The sequence below is a fragment of the Arvicanthis niloticus genome, chromosome 9, assembly GCF_011762505.2.
Source record: "Arvicanthis niloticus isolate mArvNil1 chromosome 9, mArvNil1.pat.X, whole genome shotgun sequence".
Taxonomy (NCBI): Eukaryota; Metazoa; Chordata; class Mammalia; order Rodentia; family Muridae; genus Arvicanthis; species Arvicanthis niloticus.
This window is the reverse complement of record NC_047666.1, coordinates 27,217,859-27,244,455: the sequence shown is the minus strand read 5'-3', so window position 1 is coordinate 27,244,455 and position 26,597 is coordinate 27,217,859. Positions and strand designations below refer to the sequence as shown.

The 26,597-nt window shown below is 45.4% G+C and overlaps 1 protein-coding gene across 4 annotated transcripts in view; it reads left to right on the top strand.

The window, feature by feature from the left end:
• Cfap92 (cilia and flagella associated protein 92 (putative)) overlaps positions 1 to 26,597 on the top strand; it is a 42,746-nt gene that overhangs the window by 10,871 nt on the left and 5,278 nt on the right. For 3 of the 4 annotated variants that reach the window (XR_013112501.1, XM_076940071.1, XM_076940073.1), the window contains exons 6-14: positions 1,485 to 1,628; positions 2,667 to 2,742; positions 4,096 to 4,217; positions 6,512 to 6,661; positions 12,704 to 12,888; positions 15,720 to 16,624; positions 19,835 to 20,029; positions 22,418 to 22,715; positions 25,776 to 25,940. Coding sequence is in view for 2 of the 4 variants with exons in the window: in XM_076940071.1 (XP_076796186.1) it covers positions 1,485 to 1,628; positions 2,667 to 2,742; positions 4,096 to 4,217; positions 6,512 to 6,661; positions 12,704 to 12,888; positions 15,720 to 16,624; positions 19,835 to 20,029; positions 22,418 to 22,715; positions 25,776 to 25,940 (2,240 nt within the window). In the remaining 2 variants the exon portion in view is untranslated. Of the gene's footprint in view, positions 1 to 1,484; positions 1,629 to 2,666; positions 2,743 to 4,095; positions 4,218 to 6,511; positions 6,662 to 12,703; positions 12,889 to 15,719; positions 16,625 to 18,594; positions 18,712 to 19,834; positions 20,030 to 22,417; positions 22,716 to 25,775; positions 25,941 to 26,597 lie in introns of all 4 variants that reach the window. The other variant, XR_013112502.1, reaches the window with a different exon arrangement.

The following is a 26,597-nucleotide window of genomic DNA, read 5'->3' as shown; positions in this document are numbered from 1 at the left end:
CTGCAGGGAAGGCCCATGGCATCTGCCTTGGGGACCACAACAACAGCTTTTCCTTGGGCTCTGTCCCAAGCCTAGTGTCCCTGACTCTTATTTTAAATATTTTTCCCATTCAAGGAACAGTGTATATTCACAGTATAAAAACCATTTAGAAATGTCTAGGAAAAGGGAGGAAAACCTAAAACCACACAGTGTCTGGTCCAGAGATAATCATTACTAATAGCCTTTCTGTGGGTCTGTCTTTTGTCATTTAAATATACCTCATAGACACTTCATTTCCTGGGCGCCCTAAGAGGGCTCAGTGTGTAGAAGGAAGGATGCTTGTTTGGCAGGCCATGTGCTAGAGGCATGTGCTAGTGGTCTGAATGGGATATTTGTAGGAGAGCTAGCCCTTGTGCCTCTTCATGTTCTGCCCATGGATGTTGGTGCTGAGTGAAGATGACATCATTCTTGTAGTGCACAGATGCTATGGTGGCTCCTCCACGTGCTCTATGCTTGACCCTCTTCTCCCAGCACCTGCTTGCTCTTCCCACTTGACTGAAGTTTCTGGAGCTTTGTCCTGTGGCTATCTGCCTCAGTTTCTCTCAGCTGCATTCTCCCCCCCCCACCCCCATCTCATCTCTCTTGCTACCAGGGATCTGTCTCTCCATTGATCCTGGTGCTTTACTGAAGGCCTTTTAAGACCTACTTACTCCCTCAGGTTCCAATCTTGCTGAAGCACCCGCTAGGATACTGGGCTCCTGACATGGCTGCCTTCTGGCAGCTGACTGCATCTTGGGGGACTCTCAATCTATTGCTTTCTCCAAAAATTTTATCTGCCCTTCAACCACGAGTCAAATTTAACTTTCTTCCCGCCCCCCCCTTCTTTCTTGAGGTTTCCATGATCTTCATTCACTCCATGTATTCATGGAATGCTTGACACTGTCATATGTGGCAGGCTCCATGCTGAGAGAGGGACTGGCATGGCGGTGCAGCTCTCTGCCAAGGAACAAGGAGTGTTTGTGGACCTGGTTCTTCTAGGGCAGTAGTTCTCAAACTTCCTAAGGCTGTGACCCCTTAATGCAGTTCCTCAGGTTGTGGTGACCCCCAGCCATAAAATTATTTCATTGTTACTGCATAACTAATTTTGCTAGTTATGAATCATAATTTAAATATCTGATATGTGACCCCAAAGGGGTTGCAACCCACAGGTTGAGAACCACTGTTTTAAGGGCTGTGATAGAGAAGAGTTACCCATCAGTATCAGATGGTCCATGTATAGAGGGCGACTCTCCCTGCAGAGACGCAGAGACCCACACACAGGTGCTTAGGGCAAGGTGAGGTACAAGCACCTGGCCATAAAAGGTGTGTGACCAGCTGTCCTAGTACTTGGAGGCAGTGTCATAGGTTATCATCTCATCTTCTACTTTATGTCCCTGTGAGATAAGAAGACTGGGTGTGGCAGGCGTCCACTAGGCATATTTGACTGATCCATTTTCTCATTCCAGAGGAAGTGAAACATTTGGTTTTGAATCAGAAAAAGTTGTCTGTAGTTAACAATGGTAAAAACAACACTGTCCTCGAAGAGTTGAAAGAGGAGAATCTACCAAATGACCAAGAAAAGGCAGAAAAGCATTCAAAGTCTCTACAAGGTGAGGAGCGAGGGCTGTGGACACCTGAGCTCAGCTCTGTGCCAGAAGACCAGCACAGGACGCCAGGACCAGCTCAGTACGCATTCCTGGCGTCTTCCCCTGTTCTTGTTTCTCATCCTTCTCTTTCATCCTCTTCCCCCTTTTGAACCAGGGTCTCCCTAAGCAGGCCTGGCTGGCCTAGAACTCACTATGAAGGCCAGTTGGCCACGCTGGCCTGGCCTTGAGTTTGAAGTAACCCTCCTCTCTTAGCCTCCTAAATGTTGGAGTTGCAACTGTGAGCCAGTATGTGGAGAATTTAATAGACATTTGTTTCACAACTTAAAACACACACACACACACACACACACACACACACACACACCACAGATAAAACATTTTTGAGCTCTGGAAGTTAATTTTAAAAGAAAACCCAGCCTCTGTAGAAAAGCATCGGACAGTGAGAAAGTCATCACTAAATGCAGTTAAGGAGACATTTTGGTTATCCTATGACATCAAATTTCTGTTTTTGCTCTAGGACTCATTTTGTTTTTGTTTTTAGCATGTGAGTTTACCCAAGATACAGACAGCGTTTCTGTCTTCTGAGAGCGTTTGTATATCACCACAAGCATCTCCTACGTCCTTAAGAGCTGTGTATAAACTTTGTTGGTGATGGCTATGTAGATTATGTAGTATTTTATCTAATAGGACTGTAATTTGGCTGACGATTCCCTATGGTTGAGAACTTGAGACTTCCGGAGTGCTTTCAACATTCTACAGCATATCTGTAAGCAGGACTGAGGCGGACACTTTCACATATAGCAGACCCTTCTCCTCCTCCTTGGCCAATAGGGTTCTGCGGGCCTTCATTTGCCCAATACTTGGAAGAGTAAATTCGGTGTGTATCTTTCATTCATGAACAAGCCCCTCCCCCTTTTTTTTCTGAACGACACTGCTGTGTTAGGCCTTTGCTAGCAGATGTATCGCTGAACAGCATTTGCTGTGAGCTAGCACAGAGTGAAGCTTGCAGACTCTTTGTAACGTTTGGTTCTCACCAAGCAGAGCCTGAAAACCCTTCTAAGAATGGCGGCGAGGAGTGTGAGAAGTTACTGAAGATGGAGGAGTCTCCTTCATCTAGGTAAGGACTCGCTGCTTACTTGGTGAGGAGTAAGGCCTCCTCCTCCCTGGCCCTGCTCTGAGTCTTTGAACACTTCTTTTCTGGTCTTGGTTAAGGTGGAGCTGAGACAACCAAGGGAAAAGGAAAGATCAGGGAAGGAAAGGGAGGCAGTGCTTTGGGGTGCACCAGGCTCCCGCTTTCTGCACGGTGCATGAGGCGCCCGCTCTCTGCAGGAAGTGCTGTATACCTCGGCTGACTATCAAGCTCCACTGTAGGCACAGGGCGATGAGTGCTTTCAGTGAGTTTCACAAAGTCAGAAAGCTGGAATTTGGGGGCAGCCAGGATTGCAGCCCACAGCCTCAGCTTGTGGAGCCTTGGTGAGAGCTTCCAGAAAGTCATTGCTCCAGAATTCAGATTGCTGGGAACACAACTGTGTGTGGGTCTGGGCGGGTTGAGGAAAGCCCAGAGGCCATGGTTTCCTCTCAGCTCAGGCCGTAGAGCTCAAGCTGTTCTTCTGCTGAATCCTCCCGAGTGTGCACCCCTAGCTAACAATGTTGACCTTATGTATTGCTTTTAATTGAATTTGCATTTTAATTTGAGAAATCTGACCTTTATGTGCCGTTACCCACCTCCCACAATCACGGCCTATCTTTTTTACTTAACAAGCACCATCCTTTATGGACTTAAGTGGAGATAATATTCATCTCCTGGAAATGTTGTGGATAAGTCTTGTAGGTTCTTAAATGATTCTTAGTTTTAGCTAATATATATATATATATATATATATATATATATATATATATATATGTATATATATATACTCATATATATATATATATATATATATATATATATATATATGAGTAGACATTTTCATGTCTGTATTTGTGCAACTCATGGGACGAGAATCCAAAACCACTGGTGGAATGAAAAGGAACAAAATTCTGTGGGTGATTGAATGGACAGATAGGTGGACAGATGGACAGACAGGCAACTGGATAGCTGGATGGATGAGTAGATGGGTGGATGGATGGATAGATAAATGGGTTGGTGGACAAGTGAATGTATACATAGCACCACATATTATCTCATTTAATCCAATATATTCTTTCATGTTTTCCATTTGGTTTGAACCTTGATTATACAAGTATGGCCCACTGTATCATGATGACTGGAGAGATTGGCAGATTTAAGAGGTCTCAGGATGCTCCAGGCTCCTGAGTGAGGCATAATTGGCATCTGACAAAAGCCCTAGGCCATTCCTATGCATATGCATATGGCTTTAAGAAGTAAGGATGGGCCAGTGAGTAGATTCTCGAGATCTGACACCTGTGTGTTTTCTCCTTCCTGTCCTTCTCTGTGAGGGTTTTCTAGACGGACCATATCAAAGACACCCATCTCTCTGAGTGGAGCAACCATGATGGAGATCAAGGAACTCATTGAAAAACCGTCGTTGAGCAGCTTAACAAACATGATAGAAAAACAAAAGTCTCAACGTGAGTCAAGATGGGGTTTGTGCTTGATGACATAAGTAGATTTGAAAAGTTATGAATATTTAAATTTAAGGCACATCAATAAGATTGGCTGGTGTTGGATTAAATCCCTCTTTCCCCCCTTTTCTGAAGAACAAAATATAACAGATGCAGTAGAAGTGCTCGTGGCATCTTGCTCTTTGAGGGGCACACCTTTCTTGTTTCCTTTCTCTGACCCATTCGTTCTCACGTGTTTAGATAACATACTGGTTTTCATTCCTGCGATGTGTGCAGATTGCACAATGCCTCCCTGCACCTTCAGCTTGCTCCGTGGGCTCAACTTCATTTCTGAAGTTTCCTCATGTCCACATATGTAAGGATACTATCTTTATCCTGTTTGCATAGCGCCCTGTCAGATAGTCCTTCATCCCATCCTGTCAGAGGACACTTGAATCTCCCTGTGGCTTCCTGCCCCTGACACCATGGCAGTGAACACCGTGTTCCCGTTGCTTGGAGGACTTGGCTAAGACAGTTGCCTACAGCTGGTTTTGTTGGTTCTTGTGTAGGTTGGGCTCTAATCAACTCCCTAGCAATCGATGGGTATTGAGAGTCTCCCTTTGGCTCATTTCCAGTGCTCAGCCACATGGATCTACAACCTTGGCTCCCAGTGAGGCTGGCTGTACAGCACTTCAGAGGCTTCCGTAGTCCCAACAGGGTCCCAACAGGGTCCCAACAGGGTCCCAACAGGGTCTGCTTCACACCGTCTGCTGATTATGCTAGTGGCAGACGGCCCTCCCAGAGAGGGGTATGGCAAACTTGTTTTCCCCTGAGGTGTCTTGCTTTGTTTCACTGCCTCTTCCTAGTTCACACTCTGCTAACACCTGAGAAAACACTTCCTTAGATGACCCCAGTGCAGGCACAGGAGGTCTGTTAGTGATTCTGAAATCTATTCTGGAGTTCTTTTCAAAGACAGGATAAGGTTGGGATAGCCCTGCCATTTCATTTGCTTAACATGGTCATTCTGCAGCTCGCCAAAAGTCCCTGCTTTCTTGCTGCTTTGAAATGTCACCTCTGTCTCTAATCAACTCTGCCACGTGTGTACCCGACCCTGGACTTTGTAGGCAATTCCGCTGGCCTTCATGTGCTCATGCTGTTGCCTGGGATCAAAAGGCAAGCACTTTTTTTTTTCAAGTGAGGTCTCACTGTATAGCCATGGCTGGCCTTGAGTTCACGACTGTGCATCTACCTGTCTCTGCCTCCCGAGTATTAGGGTTAAAGGTGTGCACCCTTATGTCTGGCTGAGCTGAGAATTATACTCTCCCCAATACCCTGCTGTCATTAGACAGATGAGGTATCTCAGGTTAAAAAGACCTGTCCTACACTACCCTTCCCTTGTAGGAAGGTGGAGCAGGTCTTAGAACTTAGCTCATCCCAATAGCCCAACCTCAGCACTGCTCTGCGACTGAGTGACTTAAGCAGTTGGACACAGTACAGTGTCATTATCATGGTGACTTTACTCTCAAAGGGGTTGGGGACACCTTCACCATATACCTGCTTAGAGCTGACAATCACTTGTCACCTAAGCCTTGTTAACTCTCAGGTAGTTAGGAAGAGATAGCAGGACAAAAGATAACCCCTAGAGTAGAAAGAATCTCATGTACTGTATGGAAGAATCACCTGTCAGTAAAAATGCTGTTGGCCTGTTAGTTTAGCAGGAAATAAGGAGGTGGAAGTTCCAGTATGGAGAGAGAATTCTGGCAGAGAGTCAGGTGCAGGAAAGAGGATTTGGCCCCAGACCCAGAGGAAGATGGTCACATGTAACTGAAGACCAGGTAACCAGCCACGTGGCAGAACTTAGAATAGAGTAACAATGATTAGGTTATGAGCTAGTCAAGAAATGATTTAACGCATTTGGCCAAGGGATTTGTAAATATATTTAAGCCTCAGAGTCGGCCACAAGGCAAGGGTTGGGAAGACACCATGGGGGAACACCTGGAGGAGAAAAAGCCAGATCAATATTAATATACAAGTCTCTTGGGGGATTTTGGCTGGGAGATAGCCAGATTAGCTTAGAGGATTAGAATAGACTAATAATTGCCCAGTTATTGCACTATAAAACTTATTAAATAAATCTGTAGTCTGTTTCATTTATTTGGGAGCCAGCCAGGATAAACAAGAAATTGTTATTTATAAAATTGCTTCTAACATCCCTGTCTCTAGGAGCTTCCAGAACCTTCCTGCTCTCGATAGCATATATGAATGCACACATCAAAGCATGGTAAATCCCTTCTTAACATGTATTTCATTTGGTTCCAAAGTTAAAGGTAAAGATACAGAAGTGAAGAAGAAAAGCCCAAAGAAAATGAAGAAGTATCAGACAGAAGAGGAAGGGGACCAGAAGCAGGAAGGTGCTGCCTGGAAGCAGAGCGTCTTCTCCATCCAGCTGCCCATCATGCCACTCCTTGCCGGTAGCTACCATGTACTTAGAATGCTCACACGAGACACCCGTGGTGACTGAGATCTTGCTCTGTCCTCATTTCATCCTCACTGTCACCCCAGGAATGTCTCAAGTGTACAGAGAAAGAAATGCAGACCCAGGGAGGCTAGCGACCCTGCAAGATCATACAAGTGTGGCATCAGGATTTGAGTCCCAAGTACAAGGAAGCCTGTGAGAATATAACTGTCAGTTTTGTTTGGTAAATAAGGTGCTGCCTTTCAGTGATTGTTCCCCTGTAGGCTCTCATCGAAGCATCTAGAAAGGGCAACAGAGGGATGCAATGTATATGGGCCGGTGTGACACATTCTGCCATGTCCTGTTTTACTTCTCATGAGAGGCTTGCGCCCATTGGCTGGATGAGCAGGTTGCAGGCAGGGGTTTTTAAATAACCACTATTGTTTGTCAGGGAGGAAAAACCATGTTAAGTATCTTACCCAGTGCTTACAGGTCAGTAGTAGAGCAAGGGCTGGAAGGTTTTGACTTGTAAGAGTTTCCATGTTTTATAAAGTATGCTTCTACCTCCTGGCAAACGATAAACAGATGTTTATTATATTTGAATACTTTGATGCCATTTAAGGATACATTTATAGGTTTAGGTTAAATTATGACATTAAAAAAAGAGTAATGGGAAAACAATATATTATTTTTCCTATTTAGAGAAAATAATTTCAAACATTTTCCAAACCCTTTTCTGGCTTTTCACTCTCATGTGCGCCCCCACTGGCTATTTTGTAGAGTTGCAGGCTCCATTCTGAGATAGCACCAACCTACAAAGCTGTCAAGTCAAAGTGTCACAGTGTATAAACAGTGTATAAACTGCTCAGTGCAGGATCTTGCCAACAGAGGGACTCTGAGTGGCTGGCAGGGAGGAGACAAGCTGGACCACTGGGAGGGCAGATATTGGATGCTGGTAGTTCAAGGAAAGTGGAGCTGAACCCCAACCCTTAGAGCAACTGCGGGTGGCAGTCAGCTAGAAAGGCCTTGACTCAGGGCCAGCTGCCTTCAGCATAAAATCGCAGCCTGAGATTATCCATTCCAAAATGTGCACCGTTTTGTTTGGTAAAAGTCTTCCATTTCAGGTTTTCTATACCGTCATAGGAGACATTTAGTTGGCTTGTATCCCAGTGTGGCTTTTGGAAGATCTTGAGCTTAGGAGTGAACTCTTGCATTAAAGGAGGGGTCCTGTGTGGAAGGTTTGGGTGAGTGAGCAGCCGGGGCGGGCTGCAGGCTCCGCAGTGTAAGAGGTCAGAGACCTTGGGTCATCACTAAAAGCTCAGTTTCTCCTCTGTAAAGTGAAAATGACAAGTCTTGGAGGAATGTCTCCAGGATCAAGTGACAGTGATATCTGTTTGGGCGGGCACTCAGAAAAGCTCACCTCTTCTTCCTTCATGTAGCACCAAGCTTTTCTTCTGGGAAATTGGATCTCACGGGAGTGGATGACCTGGCGAGGGTGGGGTGGGGCATTTTTGGTCATCGAAACTGGGAGCCAGGTGGTACTGACACCCAGCTGGATGCTGCTACATTCTGTTGTGCACACAGCACAGGAGGGGAAGTAGAGTGCATGCCACAGGTGTTGGTTATGTTCTCTGTAGATACCTATTTAATGGCCGCAGTTAAAGAGATGCCTACCCATGAGATCCAGGTACCTACGTGGACATCAGTTGCCTTCACTGGTGTTTTGTTTTGATTTAGCTGCGTACTACAGTGTAACCACTGGTGTTGCCTGCGGTGAAGGCCAGGCTCCATGCCTGCCAGTTCACAGCCACACAGCCTTAGGCTGAAGTGTGAACATACTGAAATGTGGCCAGTATGGAGAAGGAATTGCCTGTAAGTTCTACTAAAGTTGGGACAGCCCCACATGGATGGTGGATACCACCATGGTGGCTCAGGTCTAGAACAGTGGCTGCGTAGTCACCTACCTGTGTAGAAGCCACACATTGGACCAGTTATCTCTGTGTGGGTGGTGCCTGTGAAACAATACTTTTTACTGTACTCAGAGTGATTCAGAAAATACACACCTTGCCTTCAGATGGTCAAGATAAAATGATAAAATTCAGTCCTGCTTAGACCTTGGTTTCAGATGTTGACATTTGACATTCCACCTGTGAGCATTTCCCAGTTTTTCCGGTTCTGAGGGTGGACCCCATCACTTGGTTATACTAAACAAGTCCCCTACCACTGAACTATATCCTAGCTTTTGGTTTTTGGAAACAAGGGTCTTGGTATGTAGACAAGGCTGGCCTGGAATGTGAATATCTCCTGCCTCATCCTCCTGACTGTTCATATGACAAGTAATTGCCACCATGCCCAGAGTTCCAATTCTTTTTTAAAGGTTTTCCCTTGCTGTATGAATTTTTAATTATTTATTTTTCTTTTATTGAAAATACATTTTTTCTCACATATATCCTCATTATGCTTTCCCCTCTCTCTACTCTTCCAGGTTCCTCTGTCTTAGTCACTGTTCTGTTGCTGTGAAAAGACACCATGACTAAGGCAGCCCTTACAAAGAAAGGCAGCTGGAGAAGTAGCTAAGAGCTACAGACACAGAGACAGACACGAGAGAGAAAAGAAGGGGCGATGGGGGAGACAGAGAGACTGGGTTTTTTAAGTCTCAAAGCCCTTCCCCAGTGTCACTCTTTCTCCCACAATGCCACACCCTCAAATCCTTCTCAAATTTCACTCCACACTGAAGACTAAGCATTCAAATATATGCACCCATTGGGGGCCACTCTTATTCAAACCACATTTTACTCCCTGGTCCCCATAAGCTTGTAGCCATATTGTAATTCAAAATGCATTTGGTCTAACTTCAAAAGTCTCTATAGTCTATCACAGCCTCAGCACTATTTAAAGGTGAAAAGTTTAAGGTCTAAGAGGCTCGTGTAATCTCTTAACCCTAATCCCCTGTAAAATCAAAATAAAAAAGCAGCTCATATACTTCCAAAATACCGTGGCATAGAATATACATTACCAGTCCAATGGGGAGGAGAGAGAGAGCATAGCCAGGAAATACTGAAAACCAACAGGCAAACTTGAGACTCTGCATCTCCACGTCTGATGTCAAAGCACTTTCAGATCTCCAGCTCCTCCCGGCCATGTTGATGGCTCTTCTTTCTCTTGGGCAGATCCCACACTCACTCTGTGGCTCTCCATGGCATGTCTCCCACGACTTGGCATCCAGCATCTTAGGGTCTTTAAGACAATCCAGGCTTCACCCTCACAGCTTCCTGCCAAGAACCTCTTTTGGGACACTCCTGACACATGCCGGACCTCAGTGGCTTTCCTTAGCTGGGGAGGGAGATTGCACAATGCTTTTCCTGTGTTCTTGATTCTAAAGCTAGAGTCAGGAACCTGAAGCTGCTAAGTTCTGGGGCTTGGGGGGCTGAATCCTGGCGGCCTCCTTCAGTTACATTTGTATCAGCTTTCTGTTGTTAATCTTTTCCTTCATTGCCTAAGTTTTCTTTAATCCCTTTCACAAGCCGGAAGCAGGAAGCCTGCTGAGTGGTTTGCCTTGAGGATCCCACTCCCTTGGTTCTGTTTAGCATCAGGCTTCAAGTCAGAGCATTTTGTCATAGGACTTGGCTTCATAGCATTTCCTAGTGCTCCGTTTTCTCTTCAAATTGTCTGTGTTGTAGTTCTCCTTGCCTCATTTGTTTCTTCTCATTGCAAATCTTCATTAAGCAATCACAAAACACAGTCAACAAATACTAGGCTGGCTTGAAACCTCCTCTCCCAAAGCCATGAGTCCAAAACTTCAATTTATCTTCAGGTAGATTTTTAGGACAAGGGTTAAAAAAAAAACCAGCCCCATTCTTTGCCAAAATATAACATGAATGGTGTCTATGCCAACTGCTAATATTCTTCCCCTCTGAAGGCCCTTGAGCCAGGACATCATAGTCTACATTGCTTTCAGCATCACTGTCTTCATGCTTCTATTGGTAGGTTCCATTAAGTCCCACTTAAAGCCCTCAACTGCTTTCCTAATCTAAAGTTCACAAGTCTACATTCTGCCAACAAGCAACATAGCCAGACCTGCCACAGCAGTACCCCAGTCCCTGGTCCCAACTTCTGTCTTAGTCACTGTTCTATTGCTATGAAGAGACACCATGAGCAAGTATGAACAAGGCAACTCTTATAATAGAAAGCATTTAATTGGGGGACTTGCTCACAGTTTCAGAGGTTTAGTCTAATATCATGATGGCAGGGAACATGGTGGCAGGCAGGTGTGGTGGTGAAGCAGTAGCTGAGAACTACACCTGATTCACAGGCAGGGGGCATGGGGTGGAGGGAAGAACATATCCTATATGAACTTCTTCCATGTTCTTTATATAGGATATAGGATGCCAGTAGAAGGTGTGGTTCATGTATTTTCCCAATTCAAAGATCAGGATTAGAAGTGGGTCTTCCCACTTCAAATGATTTAATTAAAAAAAAAAAAAAATCTTGCTGGGTAGTGGTGGCACACTCTTTTAATCCCAGCATTTAGGAGGCAGAGGCAGGCAGATCTCAGTAAGTTTGAGGCCAGCCTGGTCTCCAGAGTGAGTTCCAGGACAGCCAGCACTACACAGAGAAACCCTGTCTCTAAAAACAAAAAAACAAAAACAAAACAAAACCCCCAAAACAAAGCAACAACAACAAACCAAATCAAACCAAACTGACCAGTCAACCAACAAAAGACGAAACAAAACAAAAACAATCCCTACCGGCTGTGCCTAGCCACCGGGATTTTAGTTAATTCCAGATGTAATCAACTTGATAACCAAGGATAGCCATCACAAGTCCACTCCTTGTCAACTTGACACAAAATCGTATCTCCTCATGTCATGCTCAATTTCCAGATGAAAACAATAACTGAGTCATAATCATGCTAACATGATATGACTATCCCATGTACAATTGAAAACAGTATGTATTTGACTAAGTCATAATTACGCTTAACATAATTATCACATACAACTGCAAATGCATTATATATTTAACCAGGCCATAATTATGCCTGACATGATATAACTATTTCACATACAACTGCAAACATATTATAAATATAGAATAGGTGGCAACGTCCCTTGAGGAGATAAATATCTGCACGAATGCATTCTTAACAAAATACTACAGAAACTCTCATATCAGTTATAATCCTCTTTTCTGCAACTGGTCACATGGCCTTAGCTGGTATTTATAGCTACCTTCTTCTACTACCCATTCTGTATTTCCTCCACCCTCAGCAAACACCTCACAGGTGTTGGCTCTTCCTGGAAGGGTGATCCACCTTCATTCCTGAAGGGTCTGTGCCCTTTGTCATTCTGCCTGGGATAGGTTGTTGTAGTTTCCCATTGACTTTAATCACAGAATACAGTAGCCTTAAAGGATCTTCTGCACTTCAGACATGATCTTTCTTACCTGAATTGTGGGAAAGCAATCTAATCTCCTTGGTACTCTAGATCAGTCACACTGCCTAACACTGTTATTGCTTTCTTAGTCTCTTGGCTTAAGGGCATTAGAAGCCCAGCGTGTCCTTGGTGGGGGTGTGCGGTGCTGTGTGTGGTGGGTGTGTGAGTGTGGGTGTAGGGATGTGGAAGTGTGTAGGTGCAGGGGTGTGGGGTGCAGTCTGAGCTTCCAGTTAGTTCAACAGAATGTTTGCTGTGTTTCCTGGCAGGAATGCCAGAATAGTAGTGTTTGGTTTTACCCAAGATTCCTGGGCTATCTAACTCAGGTTCCTGGCTACCCAAATAGCATCAGGTATGGGTTCCATCTCATGGAATGGGCCATATATCAAATCAGATGTTGGCCGGTTACTCCCACAAGCTTTGTTCCAAGTGCTGGGTTGGTGTTTACATTTCTCCTTTGGTAGTCTGCAGAGTATCATTTTGTACCAGAGATGCTAGCATCCCTGTGGTTATGAATTTATAATCAGCTCTGGTGACAGGAATTTGTTATCATCAGGTTTGGGATGAGAACCCGCTCCTGACTGCCATGGCTAATGGGGGCTAACGCTACATATATTTTCTTCTAGGCTGGCAAACGGTCATCTGCCGTGGCAGCGAGAAGTCGGCCAACATTTTAGATTGCTTTTTGACTTTAAAAACAGAAGTTCCTATCATGACTGAACAGCAAAAACAAGACCTGAACCCCATGACCATAAAGATCAGGTGTGCCTCTTGTCTTCCGATCCAGCCTGTGTCCATTCACGATCTGGAGGTAAGAATGAACCCCTGCTTTTCCCACTAAGAGCACCTCCTTATCCCACCCAGGTGGCTATGTGTGGCACCTTTAATCTTTCATGCACTTGATGTGAGACATATACCCACTTACCACTTGGGATTCTGTAGGGAGACATGAAAGAGATAAAGTTCCCAAGAGCTGAAGACACCAGATCTGAGCTTGTCCACCACTCCCTAAGTGGGCTACAAATGAAGATCACTGGCCTGCTTGCAAGTGTGTGGGATTCCCTATGCTGGCCTCGGCCTGCAGACAGACACTGTTATATACCACCCAGGCTCACTGCCAGTGCATCCAGGAGCCCCTCTTCTCTGGATCACCGTGTGGAGGACTGCTTCCCTCTTCCTGTGTGTGTGCTCATTGGTTTGGTTGAAGCACATCCTTTAGCATGTATCCTGCCGTTACATTTCATATTCTAAAAGAATATTTACATGTTCTTTATAGTTCCTGCTCTCCTACTTGGAAAATAGTTCGGTTTGCGTCATAGTTTGCTTTCTAGTGCCATGATAAAACATTGAGCAAAACCAACTTGGGGAGGAAAGGGTTATTAGAGTCCACCTCCAAGGGAAGCCAGGAAAGGAGCTCTAACAGGAAACTGGAGAAGAAACTAAAGCAGAAACCACAGAGGAACACTGCTCACCGACTTGCTCCTCATGGCTTCCTCAGCATTCTCTCTCTCTCTCTCTCTCTCTCTCTCTCTCTCTCTCTCTCTCTCTCCCTTTTCTGAGATAAGGTCTCTCTGTGTAGCCCTGGCTGTCCTAGAACTCTCTATGTAGAACAGGCTGTCTCAGACTGCTTTCTTGTCTAGCACAGGACCACCTGTTTGTTCTAAGGTGGCACCACCCACAATAGGCTTAAGTTGGGCCTTTCTGCATCTGTCGCTAATCAAGAAAAATGGCCTAAGCCTTTCCTACAGGCCAATCTGACTGAGGCAATTCCTCAACCAATATTCTGCCTCCCTAGGTGACTCCAGATTGTGCCAAATTGACCAAACCCAAAAGAATCCAAACAAACCAAACCAATCAACCAAGCAAGCAAGCAAGCAAGCAAGCAACTAACCAACCAACCAATCAACCAATCAAAGTCAAAACAGCTAGCTAGCACAGTTGGGTTTAGACTTCTTGGTTAAAAATCATTACTTCAGCATTTTGAAGGCATTGTTACTTTTCTCAAAGTTTGTAGGATCTTCTTTTTGTCTTTGGAGACTATTATATGTGTTTGTATTTGTGTATGTGTGTATATTTGCATGTTTTTGTGTATTGGTGTTTGTGTATATGTATCTGTGTATGTATGTGTATGTATTTGTGTGTCTGTGTGTTTGTATATGTGTTGAGTTTGGTTCCCAGCATCCTCATGAGGTGGCTTACCACTACCTGTAATTCCATCTCCAGAGGATCTGATGCCTCCTCCTCACCTCCATGGTATCGCTCAGACACTCATGCATACACATAATCAAAAAGATTAAAAAAAAAAAATGGACTAGAAGTTGCCCTGGTGGCACATGCTTACAATATCATTACTTTCAAGACTGAGACAGGAAGATCATGATTTCAGGGCCAGCCTGGAATACAAGTGAGATACTGTCTCAAAACCAAGGAAAAAGCGGTTGATTGGAATTTTCTGTTCACTTACGCATGTTGCCATTTGGGGGCCTGCTCTAATAGATGCTTTAATGGTAGGTCATTTCTGTAGGCTGCTCTGCTTCTCTGAGCACTCCCCGTTCTTATGCCCGGGAAGTCAGAGCCTAGGTGGGGAACTTGTGGGGATGAGATGTGAGTGGTCCATGACTTGGGTCCCAGACTTCCAGTCCTTTTCATCCTCCTGCAGACTAAACCTGAAGAGCCATGCAGGAAAGAGCAGTCACTTGCCAGGGACTGGAGCCCAGACAGGAAGGGGAAGCTGTCAGGCCCTCACTGAGGCTTCTCTCTAAGGTTCCTGTCTTTACCCACCCCCTTCTCTTTTCTGTCTACCCAGGCTCTAGGTCTACAAGTACTGAGTTCTGGGGCAGGGACGGGCTTGCTTCCTTTGCTCCCCACGCGTGCTGCCAGACTTTCTGAGCATAGCTCTCTCTCCCCACTCTCCTTCCCCTCTGACCTCTCGCCCACTCCCTCCATCCTTTATCTTATTCTGGCTTTGTTTGTTTGTTCCCCTTTTGTGGAGCTCTAACATGCATAAGGTCCTGGCTTTGACTCTCACACTGCAAAAACAAAAACCAAACAAACAAACAAAAACCAAAGGAGTAATTGCTAGTATCCAGGCATCTCTTCACACTTTTCTTAGGCTGTAGCCTTTGTTTGACTTGTGTTTTTCTAGGTCATAGCGCCAGACATCTTTGCACTGAGGGAACCTCAGCCGTACCAAAGCCACTCCTACATTTGCTTGACCACAGCAGCCTGTTCCACCACTTGGTCACACCCCAGTCGGATTGCCTTTGCTAATATACTTCGCTTTTCCTGGTCTGTGCCAGGATTAGGACTGGAATTAGAAGCAGATGTAAAAAGAAGCTTTCCGCCTATGTCTCCATGGCACTTGCTGTTTGGGGAAGGGGTGGGGGATCACTTGTCCTTAAGCCTGTGTATGGCCTGTGTCTTGTGATGCTCGTGTCTTGTTCATGCACTCAGCCTGAATGCCTGTGCTGACCTCACAGCATGTGTCTGATGAAGGAGAAAACTCGGCTTCAGGACTTTGGGCAGTGAGTGTGCTATGCTGGGCACACAGGTGGAATATGACCTGTGGAATATGCTGTCCCCCTCTCTTGTAGAGTTTGTGCATACACATAGAGTGTGACGTGCTGTCCCTCTCTCCCGCAGAGGCTGTGCAGCCCTGTCTACTGCAGATACCAGTTCCACAGTACTCCAGTGCACGAAACCAAGAGAGAGCCCCATGGGTCTCATGTATTTTTTCAGGATATCAATGTCATCTTCCTTGGGGCCATGCACCCCAGTGACGTGAGGGAGTACCTGGAAGGGCCCCCCATGGTAGTTGAAGTCCATGACAGGGACCGGAAGTCAGAGGAGTATTCCCGGAAGCCTACCCTGTTTGGAGAGGACTTTATAGATTCATACTTCAATCTCCAAGCTTTCATCTCTTCCAAAGACACAGAGACTAACCCCTATGAGGCACAGAACAAGATCTGGGATCCTTATGGAGTTGCCCGAGTCAGTTTTGCTGACCTTCTCCTTGGTTATAAGTACTTGAACCTCATTGTCCCCATCCACAACTGTGAGCCAAAGTCTCCCAACTGGAGCCAGGATAACAGGAACAGAAGGACTTTAGGATTCCAGGCTCCGGCAGATGCCCTCCAGCACAGCTCAATCCCCATAGGCAACTACCTGGAGGCCAACTCTTTACTCAAGCTCCGAGTGGACATTGCAGTACCCTTGAGTAGTTGGTCCAGAGCTCCTGAGTTCCACCTAATGGGTACCCATTTTGGCCGCATCATTTTTGTGTTCAATGCCAAGAAGCTGTCCCTCCTACAGAGCCTGATGCAGGACATCACCATAATCAATGCTAAAGCCCTGGACCTGGACAGTTATCCCCTCCAAAACATCCAGCAAATCCTGTCGGCCTTCAAGGTGCGTGTGAAGATCCAAGAGCAGAAGAACCTGGATGTGCTCACTGGCTTCCATCTGTTGGATGGGAAGATCCATCTTTTTATTCTAGAAGGCTTGGCAGACCATGGCTTGAGGCGGCTGTGGGAAAACTACCAGAGAAGGTAGGTAGACTCTGACCCAGTCAGAGGAAAGCAATGGCAGTCTGAATACAGGTCAGACAGAACAGCTCTTTCAAACCCACAGCCAGGTTCAGTGTCCTTTAGACACTGACAACAGGCAGACCTGGCTGTTTTAGCTGGAAGGGGAAATGTAGGATTGGGCTGGTGAGATGGCTTAGTGTATAGGTGCTTTTTGTGTCATCCTAATGCCCCAAGTTAAATCTACAGAAGTCACAAAAGGAAAGGAAAGAACTCACTTTACAAAGTTGCCATCTGATCTCTATGCAGTTGCGTTGCTGTGGTGCACTGATGATGATGGTGGTGGTGATGATGATATAAGCATTTTTAAATGAAACAGAATTTAGGGTGATTTAGAGAGAGGGCTCTGTGAACGTTAGGTTTAACTTGTTTGAGGCTCTTTCTTTAGTGTGAAGGCAGATTTCATGGCCTCAGACCTCATTTGGTAACAGCAAGTGGCCAGAAGTTTTTACTCTACCCAAGAGGGGGCTGTACCACTGTGGGCCTGTCTTGATGTGCCGACAAGCTGAGAGACACCAGAGAGAAGCATGACTTCTCTTTAGATGTATACCCGAGACAACCAAAAATATATATCCACACCAAAATCTGCAAATGAATGTATATAGTATATAGTAGTCACCAAGTAGAAACCAGCTGGTTGTGGTGGCACACACGTTTAGCCACCGTACACGGGAGGCAGGGGCAGGTGGATCTCTGTGAGTTGGAGGCCAGCCTGGTCTACACAATGAGTCCTAGGACAACCAGGACCGTTATACAGAGAAACCCCGTGCCCTCAAAATCAACCAACCAAACCCCCAAATCCCAGAAAACAAAACAAATAAAAAGTAGAAGCCAAGTGTCTCTTAGGTGATCATCAAAATGTGGCTTGTGACACAGTATGCAATGTGTAATGTAGTGGGGCACACAGTGACACCTGTAATGTGGTCACAGAGCAAGACCTGATTTCAAAAATCCAGACAGAGAAACATAAACAGGGTCTGTGGTAGACAAAAGTCAGAGAAAAAATATCTCTTTCAATAAATGGTGTTTGGACAATTTTTAAACCACAGGGGGAGGGGGAGGAGGGACAAGGGGGGAGAAACAAGTTCCTGTCAAGCCATTCATAAAAACAAATTCCATTCATAAAACAAATTCCATTTATAAAAACAAACCTAGCTGATTAAATCTATGTGGCTTAAACTATGACAATATTTTTATTAAGTTAATTTTACGTGTTGGAATGTTTTGTGTGCATGTTTGGCTGTGCACCTTGTGTGTGCAGTCCTGTGGAGGACAGAAGAAGGCCTTAGATCCCTTAGAACTTGAGTTACAGATGGTTGCAAGTCACCACATGGTTGCTGGTAACCAAAATCTGGTCCTCTACAAGATCAGTAATTACCCTGAACCACTGAGCTGTCTCTCTAGCCTCTCTATGTAGGTTTTAAACTTTGTTTTGAGGTAATTATGTATAAACAGGAGACTCAGAAATGTGAGCAAGAGAGCCTCTGCACCCTTCCAAGCTTCCCTCTGATGTGACATCTAACCCAGGGGCCTGTGTCATGTGGGCGCATTGCACATGAAGTCTGTCACATATGAATTATGCAGACACTATAACCAAGATGCAGAATTATTTGTACCACCTCAAAGATTTTTCTCCTGTTGCCATAGTAACCATGCCTACCTTCCTTTACAGTTCTTAATTCCCAGCAACCACAAGTTTGCTCCATCCTATGGCTTTATTATTTTGAAAATACAATGTTAAGTTTCAAGGGCCAAATATTCTTTGATCACTTACAGAAGCATAACTGATTTTTATAAGCTGATAAGCCAAGTCATTGAGTAAAGGAATTGTCTTTGTTTTGGGAAATTCCTTGGTGTTTTCTACATAGGCCATCATGTAAGAGGGGCGACTTCTCCCCACTTTCAGTCTGCATGCTTTTGTCTTTTGTTTCCAGGTGTGCTGGGGAGGATTTGCGGTGCTGTTTTCTGTGAGCAGTGGGTATAAGCAAGTTCACCTTGTTTCGTGGATGCACAGAAGGCATTTAATCTTCCTCTGTGGTGTCAGGAGTAAGGTGTCTATGTCTTTGTTCTCTGTCAGCTTGAGGAGGCATCTTTCTCTCTCTGCCTGCTGTGCTAAGGGTTTCCAAAAGCACCTCCCTCACACAGCCCATGAAAGGCAGCTGCAAGTAGACTGTAACACCTCTTCTTAAACTGTGAACTTGGAAATAATTAAGGACTCACAAGTTGCAAAAATAGTTACTCATTACCCCACTTCCCTGGTGGGAGCATCTGGTTGTTTTTAAATCCCCTGCCTCAACTTTCTGAGTTCTGGGGTTGCAGATGTGAACCATCATGCTCATATTTTTAAGAATCTAATTTTGAGAAGCAAAGATATCAAGATTTTAGATGACAAGAAAACACACTCATGATATCAGACTAGAGAAAAATGTCTTCAGTAAGACAGAATAAGAGAGAGAATGATACATCCTTTAGCTGCATGCAAAGGAGTAGTTTTTGTTCAATAAAATACCATACATTTTTGAAAATGAAAGCAACAAATAGAAAATATTTACAATGTATGAGACAAAATTCGCAGTCTTAACTGAATTAAAAACAAACAAAACAAAACAACAACAACAAACAGTGTTGAGCATGGTGTGCACGCGACCTGTGGTCTAGCACTCAGGAGGAGATGTAAGAAGGGATCATGACCAGGCTATCCTGGGCTGTCAGAGAAAGGGTCAATGAAAATTCTATGAATCAGTATGACAGCATTAAAACATCTGAGTGGAAGCTTGGTGGATGACCCAAATACTTCACATAGGAGGAACTACAGTGTCCAAGGAGAGGTTTCTGAGGGAACAGGAGGGTGGGCACAGATCTCAGCAGGTTTCACTTATAGGAGCATCACCTGGGGCACTTATAGGGTGACTGTATTTAGGAAACTGGCCAGGTTCTACTGCTAGAGTACCAAGGGTGATCCCTGATCAAGGGGGACAGAGGAACGGGAATGGGGACAGCTGGCCTCAGCCATCACTGTTTTCAGAGTCACAAGCTGGGTTTACCCGATGTATTTACTACCATTACATTGTATCCATTGCTTTTAAACAAACAAAAGAAACCCCTTGCTGGACAGAGCAAAGCCATCAGGTGTTCCCAGGATTCACAGTCAATGCTAATGCTCCTTCTTTCTAGTGTTACTGCCTCCAACCGTGCAGCATGCAAGGTGCTGTATGACTCCAGGTTGCTCTTCCGCCACCGCCTGTATGCAGACCTGGAGACCATGCTGTACCACATACATTTGTTCAGGCCGGTGTCGGTGCTCCTGCGGTACCCTGCACTCTATGTTCGTGGGGCTGTGTCACGCATGGCCTTTCAGGCACTGTCCAGGTGAGTGTGGATTGGGGCAGGAGGGATCATCCCATTATCTGGAGGCCAGGTGGGCAACAGGGACAGCAGAACGTCCTGCACTTCCCAGGCTCCAGGAGAAACAGACACAGGTTCTCCTGAAATGTATCAGAACATGCTACCTGAAAGGGGACTGGCCATCAGGATGAGCAACTCTGCCTAGTCTGCTCCTGTGGGGAACATTCTAGAAGGATCTGAGGAGTTAGCAGCTGCTCAGAGTATCATTTCCAGTGAGAACTGGGGATACAGACTGCAACATTAGTTGCAGCCTTTCCTTTGACCCAGCACTTCCCTTCCCTTCTGCCCTAAGGCCAATCCCACATGCCTTCTCTATTGATGACAAAGCCTGTGGCCAAACACTTGCAGTAAGTGTCCTCTTTGCTGCTATCAGCCTGCCTTTGTACCAGGTGTCCTGAGGGTTTCACCATCCCTCTGCAGACCAGCCTGGGCTGAAGGGTGCTGGAACCTGGAGGCCCCGGTTCAGAAGGAGCTGGGCGTGAGGCACAAGTAATGCAGAGGTTCTACATGGAGAGTCCGTGTGCATCTCTTGGGGCACAAGAGCGCAGCAGGGCATCTGGGGAGGCAGGAAAGAGTGACCTGGGCGAGCCACTGGAGATTATTACCCTGACAGTCTCTCCCAAGCATGGGGTAGGCTGTAACCCCTAGCTTCCTATTTTTAGGAAGTTCTGACCTCAGCTAGTGCTGTTGAATTGGTGAAGCAGATGGACAGTAAGGAGTTAAGGGGGCACAAGCCCAGGAGGAAGAGAAACATGGAAGAAGAGCTCAGGGTGGGGAAGGCTTTCGCTTGCTTCTACATTTCTTCTTATAGTCAGGGAAGGGGCTGGGATGGGTGCTCCAGCATGTGGATGTTAGAGCCAAAGGCTAGACCTTCCATTTTGGTAGATGGTACAATAGAGTTGGGAGTTGGGGAATCTGTATTGGAGCGAACCAGTGTTCACAATATACTTTTTGTATTAGGTGCTTGTGATGATTGATTTTTTTTTCTTGAGGCAGGGTTCCTTTGTGTAGTCCTGAAATTCCCTCTGTAGGCCAGGCTGACCTAGAACTCACAGAGATCCTCTTGTCCCAGCCTTCTAAGTGATAGGATTAAAGGCATTTGCCATGTGAGGGCTGGTCTTAATTATCCATTTGATGGCATTGGGAATCACCATGGGAATACACTTCTGGGTGTGCCTTTTAAGGTATTTCCAGATAGGTTAACTGATCGGGGAAGACACATCTGAATGTGGCCTGTTAAACACTATGGGGTTTAAAGTTGGATTAAACAAATGTATTTTAGATTATTAGATAAAAATAAGACTTAAGGATTAAGGGGTGGGATGTTGTAATTTCTAAGTGATGCCTTTAGCAGTCACATTTATGAGGGTTGGACTTGTGATGGATAATTGTGATGGATAATTTTGATTGTCAGTGTAATGGTACTTAGGATCGTCAGGGAAACATCTTTCAGTGGCTTGTGAGGGTTTTTCCAAAAAGAATTTACTGAGCAAAGATTTGCCCTGAACGCTGGTGGCACCGCCCCTCAGGGTGGGGTCATGAACTGAGTAGAGAGAGAGAAAGCTTGTACCAGAGTTCATTCCTTTCTACTTCTTGCCCGTGGATGCAGTGTGGCCAGCTATCCTATGCTTCGACTATCCATGCCTTCTCAGCCACGAGGCACTGCATCCCCTCCAACTGAAAACCAAAAATGAACCCTCTGCTTTCAAGTTGCTTGTTAGATATTTGACAACAGCAACAAGCAAAGTGACTAATGTGCTGTCACGGTCCCTGTGTCTTGTCTTTGTTTCTGACAGTTGAGGAAACAGAGGTTCAGAATGGCCAAGTAAGAGCCAGAGTACACTAATTTAAGATTATATTTCACCTCAGACTTGGGAAACAGGAGGGGTAATGAGTAGCACCCCGAAGTTCCCAGATGCTGTCAGTGTGGCTCCTGGGACCACTGCAGGCCAGCCTAGGTGTGGTCCATTGCTTCCCATGGGGTTCAGGAGGTAGCACTGCCGCTCAGGCTACAAGCTCTGCTGGGAAGAGCTGTGATTGCATCATTTTCTCCACTGCAGGAGAACTCTGAGATCTACTTGCTGAGGGCCAACTAGCCTATTGGGGTGCTTCCCTAGTGGGGTATGGGACTGATGAAGACCATGAATAAAGCCACAGTCAGGAAAAACACTTGGTGCTTATTGTAGGTAGCCCCTAATTTTAGCAAGCTTGGGGGTAAGAGGCATATATCAAGTCCTAGCCGACTAAACCAGCTCGGACCCGGCACCACTAGTCAGCTGACCTTTCACTTCTGCTGTAAAGTGAGGGTGTTTATACAGGTGAGGCTGAGCGGCTGGCCGTTCCTCATTTCAGGATCCATGACATCTGCCACAACAGTACCAGGCTCAAGGAGGTGGTTATGAGAGATCTGCTGCCTTCTTCCTCCATGATTAAAGACCTGAGCCAAGAGTTTGGGACACCCATTTCTCAGGAAGACTTCACAGATGGAAAGCTGTTGGCCCCATCACCGCAGCCTGATGTCAGTGATGAGGACTTCCAACGTCGGCCTTCTAATCTCCCACAGGAGATCCAGGTCCACCAGGAGAAGTACCTGCAATGGCGGAACAACATGCTGCTGAAGAACCAGATCCACAGGGACAGCGTTATCCAGGTGGGCATCTCTCTTCCCTCCATGCTGGGGCTCCAGATTCCAAGGGGGTCAGGGCCCAGTAAGAGATACAGGCTGGATGCCTCTGGCCTCTGCTTTCTCTTTTGATTTGGGACACTGGGCTGGACAGGCAGCAGCATGGAAGGCAAAGCTGAATTATGCGAGAGCATTTGCTTCCTGTCCCTTGAATATGCGAAAGAGTGAACTTAGGCATAGAACACTTACCATAGTACCAGTGTTTATTTTAGAACTGTTATGGGTATAATGTCTTGCTTAAGCTGCTAAGGCCATGGGTATCATATGATATATATATATATATATTATAATATATATTCTATATTACACATGTAATATGTAATATACAATATAATTAATATGTAAGTAAATATAGTATATGTAATATAGATAACAAATATATGTAATATAATATATAATAGTAATAAAGCATATAAAGTAAAGTAGAGAACACATGAAGAGGAGATAGTAGAAGATGGAGGTGCTGGTGAGGTAATGGAAGATCAGTGGTGTGTAGCCTGGATGGCCAAGGATATTAACTTAGCTCAAGCTAGCTCTAACATGTTGCAAGTGCAAACATCTCAAGAGTGACTTGAATGCATTGCTCATGATCTTTCTTTGTGAGGCCCACCCCACCCTCTACTTTCATGTTCCACTTCTAGTCTCCAAGACCCCCTTCTATGCATCTATAATTACTTACTTATTGGTGGCCATTTCTTTAGCAATTTAGAGGCATTCTAACTATATGTCCATACATTTTCTGCTGAAATGGTGCAGTTGGTTTTTTTTTTTTTTTTTTTTTAGGATATACACTTAGGATCAGAATGGCTGAATGCTAGCTCCATTGCCTAGATCATATATTGTTTTTCAAAGTAATAATTAAGTCAATATATGCATGTAGCTGGTCTTTGCTACTTTGAAGGTTGTTCTTTTTCCCATCCTTTGTCCCCCTGGTTTCACCCCTAACACTCAATAGGAGAGAAACAAGGAAGGAGGGGGAGAGAGGAATTAGGAAAATTCTTGAATCAAATTTCTTTTGTTTCTTCTTTGTCCATGGCTACTAACAAACCACAGTCAACATCCCTAAATGAACAACAAGAGGGAGAGGAGGGAGGAAAGGGGAGAGTGGGGGAGGAGGGAGGGAGAGAAGAGAGGAAAGAGGAGGAGGGAGGGAGAGAAGAGAGGAAAGAGGAGGAGAGGAGTAGAGGGGGAGAGGAGGAGAGAGGAGAGAAGAGAGAGGAGAGAGAGGAGAGAGAGGAGGGGGGGAGAGGGAGAAGAGAGGGGAGGGCTGAGGGGGGAGAGGGGGGAGAAGGGGGAGAGAGGGAATGCACCCTTTGTCTGGATCTAATAATCTAGCTGAAGTCTCCCCAACCCCCAGGTTCTTTGAGCCAGGGTTTCTCCGTGTAGTCCTGGCTGTCCTAGAATTCTCTGTAGACCAGACTTGCCTGTCTCTGCCTCCTGAGTGCTGGGACTAAATGCACGCGCCATCATCGCTGACTAGACTGAAGTTTTTACGTGTATTCCGTTCACTACGCTGCTGCGGAATGTGATGTCGGTATGACTTGGCTTCTTTTTCAGACAGCCTGCTGTTTCCCTCTGAATGTTTAAAAAAAATTATTTTGTCTTTGTTGTGTGGCTTTTCAGGGGAAACCACAAACATTTATTAACACAGATAAGACACCAATAACAGATCAAAGAAATGAGTCTGTAGGTCTAACTTGAAGGACCAGGGAGTTTGTTGGGGTTTCCTACAGGGCAAGGGTGACTGCTGAATTACTGACAGATCCACCCAAGCATGGGTGAGGACTCACAAAAAGCTGCATTGCTGCAGCTCCATGTGCTGCTTGTGGGCCACTTGGTCAGCAAGCCTTGTGTCCCCACAGCCGCTGTGGGCCGTGACCAGATCCATTGGCTCCTCTAGCTGGTTGTCTTGCTGTGCGCTGACCCTTGACCTGCCTTGGCTCTGTTGCTGAGGGTCACAGCTGCCACATCTGCCTGCATGGGTGCTTCCCTTGTGTGTGAGTAACAATTGTAACCTTTCTTCTGACTGTATGGTGATCCTCCCTGGGATGCTAACGCAGCCATCGGCTTATGTTTAGGTAACCATCTGGACCTTAGATGCTTTTTTGAGCAGAAGGTAATTATTTTTCCAGATCCAGGAAGCGAATGACAGGCGAGGTGAGAGTGTGGACAGGCTCCTTTGTGCCATCTTCCCTTCTCAGGTCACACTCACATTCTCCAGCCTTGTTTCCTGTTTCATCTTTTGTTTTCATTGCTCAGCCAGTCTCATCTATTTTTTTTTCTATCTCTCTTTCATTTTTTTTCTCCTGGTGTTCCTGGAGATTGAACCCAGGTCCTTGCTCATACTAGGCAATGGCTTTACCACTGAGCTGCCACACCCAGACCTTGTTTTTGTTTTAGACGGGTTCTCTTTATGTAGCTCAGCTGGTTTCAAACACATGATCCTCCTACCTTGGCCTTTCAGGTGCTGACTTTACTGGTGTATACACCACGTTCAAGTTATTTTATTTACAATTCCCTAGGAGACTCACGGGTAAAGCCGCCTTATTTCTTCAGCATCTTTTCTGAAGAGGTAATAGTCCTCACTTCTTTACCAGGCTTTCTGGAGAATCCCCTTGCTCCTAACATACCCTATGAATCATAGTACTGAGTCAGCCATGGCTACTGATGTCCATCCCTGTGGCCTTAGGACACAGGGTCCCCTACCCACATCATGAAAGTGCCTCATACTTCTGACCTTTTGAACTGTAAATTTTTATTTTTTCTACTTGGTGGATGCAGAAATAGTGGCTCAGTGTGTGATGTAGTTAGTGTCCTTGGGAAGTCTCAAGATTTTACCCCTCCAAATTTGACTTTGGACAGTGATATGTCGGACTAGATGGCCTTTTGTCATGGCTGTGTGGCTGTAAACTCCATTGGTACTCAAGGATTTCTGATCAGTTTCTGCACCATAGCTCTGTGTCAGAGAACATTTACGGAACATGAGAAGGGTCTGATATGGGTAACAACCAGTATCTCTCTCTTCAGAAAAATATCAAGGAAGCTTACCAGTTCACCAAGAAGTCTCAAAAGACAATGGGGAAGGTAATTAGAATTGCCATTCCTGAGAACAAAACTGTCCACAACTACAGCACCCAGACCATGAATTCCTCAGAGCTTGCTAAGAAGCAGATGTTTAAAGAGATGGCCAAGGTGAGAGACAAGGGCAGCTGGCTAACACTTTCTTACTGTTATATTGTTGTGAAGAGACATCATGACCAAGGCAACGCTTATAAACAAGCATTTAATTGGGAGCTGAGGGTTAGTCTGTGATCATCATAGTGGGGAGAAGACAGGTGTGGTGCTGGAGCAGAAGCTGAGAGCTTTACCTCCTGATCCCCAAGCAAGAACGGGGAAAGGGAAAGAGACACAGGGGCTGGTGTGGGGTTTTGAAACCTCCAAGTCTATCTCCCATTGGCACACCTCCTCCAACAAGACCACATCTCCTAATTCTTCTCAAACAGTTCCACTTCCTGGTGTCTAAGCATTCAAATATATGAGCCTACGAGGGGCATTTTCATTCAAACCACCCACCACACACACAAGCTTTTCTTTCTCTGACAAGGGTGGGTGAAGTCAACCATTTAGGGACAGTGGACAAAGGATCAGGTGATGGGAGAAGAATGGGACTCTCCATGTTCTAGAGAGAGCCAGAGGTGCTCAGGACATGCTCAGACACACATGGTTGAGAACAGTACAGAAGTTGTTCTGGGGAGCACTGTGTTGCTATGGAGACAACCGTCAGCCATAAGAAAAACCGTTTAGGTTTTTAGCATCCACTACATGTAGAAAATGGATTTCTCTGTCAAA